The sequence below is a fragment of the Echinops telfairi genome, unplaced genomic scaffold, assembly GCF_000313985.2.
Source record: "Echinops telfairi isolate 266 unplaced genomic scaffold, ASM31398v2 ScPeMD7_31;HRSCAF=116, whole genome shotgun sequence".
In the NCBI taxonomy this organism is placed as follows: domain Eukaryota; kingdom Metazoa; phylum Chordata; class Mammalia; order Afrosoricida; family Tenrecidae; genus Echinops; species Echinops telfairi.
In genome coordinates this window covers 27,104,558-27,114,506 of record NW_022103928.1, presented here as the reverse complement: position 1 = coordinate 27,114,506, position 9,949 = coordinate 27,104,558, and the positions used below count along the sequence as shown (strand labels likewise).

The 9,949-nt window shown below is 43.9% G+C and overlaps 2 protein-coding genes and 1 non-coding gene across 5 annotated transcripts in view; all 3 read left to right on the top strand.

The window, feature by feature from the left end:
- Nucleotides 1-3,312, top strand: part of MBD4 (methyl-CpG binding domain 4, DNA glycosylase) — a 10,917-nt gene extending 7,605 nt beyond the window's left edge. For all 3 annotated transcript variants that reach the window (XM_045290045.1, XM_045290046.1, XM_045290048.1), the window contains 3 exons: nucleotides 1,067-1,216; nucleotides 1,859-1,962; nucleotides 2,996-3,312. In XM_045290045.1, coding sequence (XP_045145980.1) covers nucleotides 1,067-1,216; nucleotides 1,859-1,962; nucleotides 2,996-3,073 — 332 coding nt within the window. In that variant the 3' untranslated portion in view covers nucleotides 3,074-3,312. The remainder of the gene's footprint in view (nucleotides 1-1,066; nucleotides 1,217-1,858; nucleotides 1,963-2,995) is intronic.
- A 1,456-nt stretch (nucleotides 3,313-4,768) lies between these two features.
- On the top strand, nucleotides 4,769-4,896 carry LOC115869579. The gene has a single exon (XR_004046251.1). It is a non-coding gene; the product is annotated as a small nucleolar RNA SNORA44 (small nucleolar RNA).
- A 1,737-nt stretch (nucleotides 4,897-6,633) lies between these two features.
- Nucleotides 6,634-9,949, top strand: part of EFCAB12 (EF-hand calcium binding domain 12) — a 24,225-nt gene continuing 20,909 nt past the window's right edge. Inside the window, exon 1 of the mRNA XM_045290130.1 lies at nucleotides 6,634-6,682. Coding sequence (XP_045146065.1) covers nucleotides 6,634-6,682 — 49 coding nt within the window. The remainder of the gene's footprint in view (nucleotides 6,683-9,949) is intronic.

Below are 9,949 nucleotides of genomic sequence, written 5' to 3'. Positions count from 1 at the left end.
TCTGTTAGATGTACACTTGTTTAACTTTAAGACCCCAGACGCTATATCTTTTGATAGCCGGGCAATGTCCACTTTCTTTATCGCATTTGCTTATGCACCCATTTTGTCTTCAGTGATCATGCCGACAGGGTGGGCATCACAGAATGACAGAATGCCAGATTGTTAGGACAAAGTGTTCTTGCATTGAGGCAGGGGTTGAACAGAGATCCAAAGTCCATCCACTACCTCATTGTATAGCCATATAAATATATGTATATAGGCCAATGCCTCTGTTTTTATGAATTAATGTATTTATATACGAATATACCTATGTTTATACCTCTAGCCATAGTCTTGCTTCCTAGATCTTCCCTCTGTTAACTTTTACCTTCCTCCTGCTCCACCATCACACTTGTCCCTCTTCGCCTTTTAGTAATTCCTCGCAGCTAAATTGCTTTTGGTCCAACACCCCAGGATCTCTATGTCCGCCTCGGTGTTGATTTTAGTTCCTTAGTTGTTCCCCTGTCTATGGTGTTGTTTGCTCCCCGCTCCCTTCCCCCACCTCCTCCCCCCAAGTCTCTCTGGAACCATGGTCCCATTGCTTTCTCCTTGAGCTTGTTTCCAATGCCTCTTATATAGGTAGGCAAACCAACAATAATGGAAAAACAAAAACAAAAGATTGAATAAAAAGGGAAAAAAAACAACAGTATACATAATTCCAAGTCTGTCCGTTGACCTTTGTAACTATCTCCCCACTGGTCGTGGAATTAGGGGAACTGCCCCTCCTGGCCTGGTCTGTTTTGGGGGGGGCTCCTGGTGTGCCGTATGTTTTTACAATGGTTATCACATGATCTAATGCGTTAAAAACTTGTATCATACAAAGCCAGATTCTAGCATATTTTGGACTGTTTGTCGAATAGACTAGGTAGTGTTGGTTTTTTTTCTCTGAAAGGACTTGCTGGTGCAGAAAATGAAGTTTATCTGTGGTCTTATAAACAGTTCTATATGACAATCTAGATGGGGATGTACTTAAACCAGATATCAACCCATCTGGAAGTTTGTAATCACAGTTATATGTACTTTGCAGGCAAAATGGCAATACCTGTGCTTTGGGAGTTTCTGGAGAAGTACCCTTCCGCTGAAGTAGCAAGAAGCGCTGACTGGAGAGACGTGTCAGAGCTGCTCAAACCTCTCGGTCTCTATGATCTTCGAGCAAAGGCCATTGTCAAGTTCTCAGGTACCTTCCTGTGTACCCAAAGAAAACATTCACTGCGTCTTTTCAAGAGCACTGCGCCATAAACGCTAATGTCCTCAGATGCTATATTAAGAAGGCATGCACAAATATTTCACTTTACCCACACCGCATCCTTCCCCTGACCCAGCCAGTATGTGCCCAGCACTGGATCAAGCCACATTGGCCGAATTAAGGACAGAAGTCGGTGAAGCCAAAAGCCTAGTCATTGACCTCAAGGACCAACGCCACAGTAACACCAAACTCAAGCGCCATCAAGTCGATGCCGACTGACAGCGACCCTATGGGGCAGGGTAGAACTGCCCCAGTGATTTCCTGAGACTGCATCTCTTTAAGGGAGTAGAAAGCCCTCTTTCTCCCAAGGAGCAGCTGGTGGTTTCACACTGCTGATCTTGCAATTAGCAGTCCAACCTGTAATCCCTGTGCCACCAGCATACAGCACAGAATAATAGTGTCAAATGAGAAGTTCAGACAGGGTGCTGCAAGAATTTAGAAGAGAAAGCACTGAGTCTGAGAAAAGATCCTTGCTTGCCCCTTTCTATTCTCTAATCCTGTTCCCCCTCATCACGTATGTAGGGAAGGTATCTTTAGAGGCTTATTTGACATATGGGGTATTATATTCTTCAGATGAATATTTGACAAAGAAGTGGAAGTATCCGATTGAGCTTCATGGAATTGGTAAATACGGCAACGACTCTTACCGGATTTTTTGCATCAACGAATGGAAACAGGTGAGGCCCGCCTCCAGCCATAGTATATCCAACACATTTTATCTGAGGACCCCCTCCCCCCAAAAAATGTCCACCATTATAAAAAAAAAAAACTTGGATAAATCACATTCATTATATTCTCTGTTTGAGGAATAGTGGGTGGCATGGGATAATTGGCAACAGAGAAAGGATTTGTTCAGAACAAAACCCATGCCATCAAGTAAATTCAACACTAGAGAACAGTAGAACTGCCTCTTTGGGGTTTCCCAGGCTATAATCTTTATAGGAGCAGAAAGCCATCTTTCTCTTGTGGTGCAGTTGGTGACCTTGTGGTTAGCAGCTCAACCCTTAAGGACTCTTTAAAACACTTGAAAATCCCCTTGATGGGATCTCTGATAGACCTCCAGTGGTCGGGTCCCTTTGGCCCTCTTTCTCCACTCAGACTATCACGAAAGCCCTATAGTGACTTTCTTCTTGTTACAGTCTCCACTACAGGAAAGCGGGCATTTTTGTTCTTGGAATGTGTGCTTGTTGGATTCTCAGGCTTTGTGGTAACTGGCTCCCGCTCCAGCTGCCCAGTCTGTAGAGTATACTCAGCCCACAAGCAGGCATCCTGGTGGGATCTGGCATCTGGGAGGTGCTGCAAAGTGGTCTGGTCCATGGCCCTCTAAGCCTCCCTCACCCTAATGCTTCACCATCTGTCTGGCCAGGTGTGCAATGAAGGTCCATGTACCAATCCCCTCTCCACTATTTATTTTGACCCAAGCAATCTGCTTAATTTCTCAGGGCCTATAACTTCCTTCTGGAAAATGGGTTGTTAATATTTTACTCATATATCACCACCCCAAGCCACAGGTCATAATGAGGATCAGGACTAAATTGGAAAGTACTTTGTAAGCTATAAAGAATTACATTCATATGAGACTTAATTTTAAATATGAGTCCAACTAGGTTAAAGGTTACCATTTTCAGGCATGTTACCATAATGTACTGTTCACCATAAGTTATAAAGCCAATGAACAATTTTGATTTATATGTGTTATCTTTCTTCTAGGTACACCCTGAAGACCATAAGTTAAATAAGTACCATGACTGGCTTTGGGAAAATCATGAAAAATTAAATCTATCTTAAAACACCTTTGAGTTTTCAAACTCAGGTTTTGAGCATTGCTTTTTGACCTCAAGTCTAAAAGCTTCCTTGAGCACAACCAGCCACCTTTTCAAGCATATAGATGTTTGTCAGCCCAATAGAAACCAAAAGGTGTTCTCTGACTGCGTGCAAGTGTCACCGATGGATCTTTGCTCCTGAATGGACTAGACCATGTTTGGGGATGTTTTTAAATAAATTCTTATTTTATAACAATCTTAAAAGTGTACATAACTTTTCTAATAATGATATGATGGTAAAAAAAAATAAATACTTTTCCAAACTATTAATTATACAAAGCAAATGTCTACCAGCTCTGATAGAGGAAAGTTAAGGTTCTCTTTCTGTGGAAAAGGATATTATACAATTATTTTATGAAGAAGCAATCCGGGTTTGCCAAAAAAAATACACAAGAAAAAGTATAACAGTGTATTATGCAGTTTATGAATTTAAAAATTAAGCCAACTGCCCAAAGAAAAATAAGGTTCTTTTGACATAATGTGTTCTTGACAACTCTGCACTGGCTTCTGAGGAACTAGAGAGGTGACCCCTCACCCATGTGGGTTCCCTGCTCCTTTACCCTCACCCCAACAGCATTGACCCACCTTTCCTCTTCCAGCTGGAAGCCCAGGTATTTTTCAGTTTTATACTATTTTTACTACTGATAATCAAGTACCAAAACATTACCTTAGAAAGAACGCACTAAATCACCCCTGTCCCTAAAGAAAAAATTAAGTTATCAAGTCCCTGTTACAAATCACAATTTTAAGGTATTTAGAAAATTTAATTAATTGAAAAATTGTCAGGAAAACTGTTATAAGGTAGTGTGGGAACAGAATGGGATGCTTTGCATCTGAGCTACGTGGTGGTTAGCACTTCAGTGAGCAAGTTTCTGTTTTTCTAGAGCGGTGGTTCTCAATCCTAATGCCATGACCCTTTAATACAGTTCCTCATGTTGTGGTGGCCCCCAACCATAAAATTATTTTCGTTGCTACTTCATAACTAATTTTGCTACTATCATGAAACAAGCAACCCCTGTGAATAAGGTCATTTCACCCCCCAAAGGGGGGTCCCCAGCCACAGGTTGAGAACCGCTGATTTGAATGGTTTTGCATCTCCAGTGGAGTCACTGTCATAAAATTGTGCATGCAGAAACGATAGGGGGGAAAAAATAAATAATTGAATTGGTGTATGTTTTGCTGTGTTCTCAAGGATACTAAAAGAAAAAAAAGTACATATATGAGGCCTCTGAAAACCTAAGCCACAGCTGAGGATTAAAGGGGCAGCCAGGCCATTGGATATGGCTGACCAGCAAGGCCGTTAGCCAGTCTTACCAGCTCCTCCATTAGGAGGCGCCTGTGTGCAAGTGGGCAATGAGTCCAGCCTCTTCCCTGCCCCTGCTGTTGAGGTTGCCTGATGACTTCAGCACCTGTTTTCTCATCTCATCAAAGTACCTACCTCAAAGTTACTGTGAATACTGAGTTCATAGAGGCGAGGTGTTTAGATAGGTGCTTGGCTTACAAGAGTAACACATCAATGTGGCTCATTACCTAAAATAGGGACAGTCTGAAGGCCTCCCAAAGATTGTTGAGAGGGTCACCGAAGATCATGATTTCAGTAAAGGTTCAGACGTTTAATTCTGTTTCACTTTTTAAACATGGAGATAAAATTCACCATTTGGGGCATGTTCCCAAGGTCTGTGGCTGGTGTGGCCATCTGATCTCCAACTGCATGCAAGAGCAACTTGCAGAGACTGACAGCTCAGGTCAGCAAAGTATCTGCAGCTGCCACTTGTCTTTTCTATCAAATTCTCCAGGATCTGGCCAAGGAAGCCTCCTACCTAAGTCCAGTTTTCCTTCAGCTTCCATGTAGATCTAGCTAGTAAAACAGCCTTGAAATGTGAAAATGCACAAAAGATTTAGAACATTGAAGCACTATGGGAAGAAAACTTCAAGCAGGCTGTTTTGTATGCAGCAGAAAAATTTGTAAATGTACCTGGCTTAATAAATAAAAAGACGTGGGGGGGAAAATCCACCATTTTGACCATTTAAAAATATCCAGTAGCTTTTAATGCATTTATAATGCTAGGTACTTAAGTCCAGATCATCTCCATCATCACCAAGACAAACCAAGTGCCCACCGTCATACATCTATTTCCTTTTCCCTCAGCCCCTGGCCACCACTCATCATCTGGACATTTCATATAAGTCAATCAGTACATGTGAGGTCTTAGCATGTTTTCAAGGGTCATCTACATTATAGCATGTATCAAGACAATATCTCATAGCCAGGTAATATTCCATTGTGTGGATATGCTCCATTTTCTTTACCCAGTAACTGGCATTTCAAACTTTCTTGTTAATACTTTGGTTCTCAGGTTTGTTTTGGGGTACAAAAGAGGGCCCAATCTCAAATGTAATTTAAGGAGAATAGTTTGAAGCCTTAAGAGACAATAGACACAGACACATCATCCAGATGGGGACACCATTAGCACGAGGTCAAAATGACATCTGAGGATTCACAATTGGGGAGCTAGATAAATAGGGCATAGAAACAAAAGGAACCATCACAAATTCATGATTGGTTGCTGATCAATACATCACAGTTAAAGGAACTATAGAAGCAGAAATGGGACCATTGTTACTTGATAGAAGAGGGCTTACAAGATTGGTCCAGGGCCTTTCGACCAAGGCAGGTTGAGACCAATGGGTTATGCCTCATGACTGCAAGCCAACTACCCCTGGCTGCGGTCCCCAGTGTGGTGACCTCCATCAAGGGCTCACCCGGGCGAACTGCCCCTCCCCTTTCCCCTCCCCCTCCCAGTCTGACTGGTGAGGAGTGGAATTAATCTTTCCAAGGCTCTCTGCCTGATGGCAAGATTACCTATAACCTTAGTTAAAGATCCAAAAGAATTCAAAGGAGGCTCAATCTATTTGGGGACCCTGCAATTGAACTGTTGGCTGTGACTGCTGTCCATGGCCTTTTCCAAACCCGGGTGTTCAGAATTTAAACTCTAATACAGGTTCTATCCTTTCAAACCATGACACCGTCTTCAGTTTGATCACCATTCGCTTGGTGATTCGCTTGATCACCATAATCCTCCGAAGGACACGGGCTTAATTGGGTGAGAACTACACGACGGAAATGTGGTGTGCAGACCTGTCGAAGACCCTGCTGTTTATGAGATGAAAAAATATAAGGATTTATGACTCCAGATTCGAGGGCTACTGGACCAGAAGAAGAAACCCCCGTCTCCAAGCACAGATAGGGTCTCTTCCTGGTATCTCCCATGCAGAGGGTACTAAGGAAACCCAATACACTGGCACAAGCCCATCCTTGGCTCCGCCCCCCACTCGCAGCGCTCGACCAATCACCACGTTCGAGCCCCCGTTGTCATGTCAACTGAAATGTTAGCTGGTCCTTGGCCGCAGGGCTCGAGGTGTTCTAATACGCCTGCACAGGACCCAAGCAAACACACATACCCAAGGCACACTACTACATAGTTGCACGCAGACTCTCTCGCACTGGCTCCCAGCCTCGCGACCATGGACCATTCCTTGAAAACGTACAAGACGCTGTTCCTGTCGCTGCTCGGTAAGCTGCCGGGAAACATCTCCCCAGCAAGCCCTCAGCCTCTTGAGACGCGTGAAAGGGCTGAGGGCAAGTGCCGGAGCAGAGATGTCACTGCCCTATTGTGCCGCCCCTTCTGGCTGAGAGGGTGGGTGGGATGCGTGTGAGTGGCAAAGATAGGCAGGTCGTGCTCATTGCTGAAATGTCCGCGCCCGCACAGGAAGCGTGGAACCAGTGTGTTGCCCTAAGGTTCAGCTGGGCATTAGTGTGCTAAGTTCTGGAGAGGAGGCATGGAGAACTTGGCTTCTCAATGTCCCGACGACTTCCTGCGGTGGATCAAGGAGTTTGCAAAGCACTACGGCCTCCCAGGTGAAGAGGAGAGGGGAAGACGGATTTCAGAATAAGAAGGGGTGAAGGTCAGCCGAGAGCAGGAGATGGAAGGAAAAATTCATCCAAGTTTCTGGAAGCCGAAAGCAGAGAGAAAGAGTTCCCCAAGCCAAAGGGGGACGGAAAGGCATGCCAGGCCAAGGGCACAGCATGCATAGGGGCCGGGAAACCGTGTCTTCAGGAAATTCCTGGTTTGAGGATATCTGGAGATGGGGGTGGAGAACTTGGAAGGTTACTCTGAAAGGTCTTGTAAGCCTGGGGAGAGGAAATAATATTGAAGTAGTATTCAGTACTCCATGGGGAGTGGCAGGACTGGATGGATTGGTGGTGGTGGTGGTGAAGTGTGGTCAAGTTGGTTCTGCCTCATAGCAACCCATAGCAACAACAGAACAAAACACTGCCCAGGCCTGTGCACAATTGTTCTGGTTAGATTGGTAGAAGTCGGCAAATGTGGAGAGTGGAATAGGTGGATAGCTGCATAACCCTGTGCATAACTAAATGACAATGGCCTCACTTATTAAGAGTCCCCTCACCTGCCAGTGAATACAGAGCCCCAAAGATCACCAGACAGCAGGCGCCAGGAAGAGGTTGTTGTGAACAGTCAACATTAGAGAGGGATATCAAGGAGTGTTCTCTGAAAAGAATGACATTTGGGCTGAGAATGATGTGATGGGAGGAAGCAGGTGGAAACAGAGAGTCTGGAACAGCCGGGAGAGGCTAATGAAGAGCAAGGAGCCTAGTGCTGGAGTCTAGGGAGGAAGTGGAGGAAGAGGATGGGGGGAGTACAGCTTCATAGGCCCTAGTACCAATTTCCAAAGAATTCGTTCCAACTCACGGTGGCCTCGTGCGTGTCAGAGTAGATCTGTGCTCATAATAAAGTTTTCAATGTCTGATTTTTTTCAGAAGCAGTTTTCTTCTGAGGTACCTCTGATTAAACTCAAACATCCCTTTTTAAAGTTAGGAGTCGAAAGCTTAACCTTTGGCTTTCATTACCCTGCTGCTGTTGAGTTGATTCCAACTCACTGAGACCCGATAGGACAGAGTAGAACTGCCCCTTGGAGTCTGCAGGAGTGTGACCTTTATAGAAGCAGACGGCCTTGTCTTCCTCCCACGGAGCTGCTGTTGGATTTGAATTGCTGAACAGCTGAGCGCTTAACCACTGCACCATCAGGGCTCCTTCCCTGGTTGTTGCAATGAGAAGCCATTGAAAGTTTGAAAAGAGAGAGCGGCATGATCTGATATTACATATTTAAAAGACTCTTTGGCTGAGGTATGGAACCTGTCATCGGTAATGGCACTAACCTAGTTTCTCACTGACCTCCTCCCATGTGAAATGTGCGTCCAACTCTGCGGCTGTTGGCAGGGCCTCTGGGTTGATTCTAACACAGAAAAGCCCGGGTGATAGAGTAGAACTGCCCCGTAACCTTGTTAAAGAGACTGTTTTTTTCCCCATTAGATGGACTTTGATCCCACATTGGCATTCAGGGTCCATAGATGGATAGATTCCTTTCTGGGTTCTCAATTCTGTCCCACAGATCTGTTTCTATCATCGAGTCAGGCCATCTAGATTACTAGAGCTGTGCAGGATGTTTTGAGATCAGAGAATGTGAAGCTTTCTACTTTGTACTTCAGTATTATTTTCATTTTCGTTATATGCAGCCTTTTTCCTTATGGTGAATAGTTTTTCCATTTTGGTAAAAAAATGTTGGGAGTTAGTGTAAGATTGCATTGTATTTATAGATCACTTTGGGAAGTAATGATATTTTCACAATATTAAGCTTCCAATCCATGAGCACAAATAGCTTCCTATTTATGTGAATCTTGTTTAGTTTTTAGAGTAGTTTTATAAAAACCTGACTCAATCGTTAAGGCACACATCAATTGTCATCTCCTCTATGATGACCTCCTAGGTTTCTCCCCTAGGAGCAAGTCTTGACCCCGCTGATTACATATTCCCTTTGATCTCTTTCCCTTGGTTCATAGCAGTGCACCGCTGTCAGGCAGCCAGCCTTAGTTGAGCCCACACATGGCACAGAGCCAAGCATTAGGTGCTTCTCAGTACATGTAGATTTGATGAATCACTAAATTCTCAGCCACACCCCTATCTTGTTCTCAAAGAAATAATGAATGGGTAATTAAGTGCTCATTTTTGCTCATATTTTTTTTTATTGTGAATTGGGTGAAGGATTACAGAGCAGATCAGTTTTCCATTTAACCATTCATACACATTTTGTTTCATCTCATTGATTGCAAGTCTAACAATGTAACATCTCTTGTCCTACTTCTTTTTTATTATTATTATTAATCATTTTATGGGGGAGGCTCTTACAAATCTTATAGCAATCCATCATTCAATTGTATTAAGCACACTTGTACGTATTTTGCCATCAACATTTCCAAAACACTATTTCTACTTGAGCCCTTGGCATCAACTCCTCTTCTTATCCTACTTCTTGTGTTTCCTGTTTTCATACCTCCTCCTTTCCTGACCCTTCTGAATTTTGTCCTTGGGTAAATCATGCTCTTTTGATCTCAAATGATTGATTACCCTAAGGTGTTCACACCTCCTTACTGTCATTGTTTCCCTTATAGACCTGTCTATTATTTGGCTGAAATTTGAGCCATGCCGTTTACTTCACTTCTAGGTCTGAAGGGTGACTGTGGGCCATAGTCTTGGGAGCTCCACCAGATTCTTTTGTGAATGAATGTGGAAGATGGCAGTCCCAGCAAAGGGACACGCATGTGCCAAACCTTTAGGCAGGAGGAGGCTTGGCGTGTTCCAGGAAGAGAGACGCTTAAAACACCTGGGGCATAACAAGTATGTGATAAGTAGGGAAAGGGTGGTGGCAGATTGGGTGGTCATGGCACTTAATACTCACCTTTGAAGCCATAATTTGAGGTCTA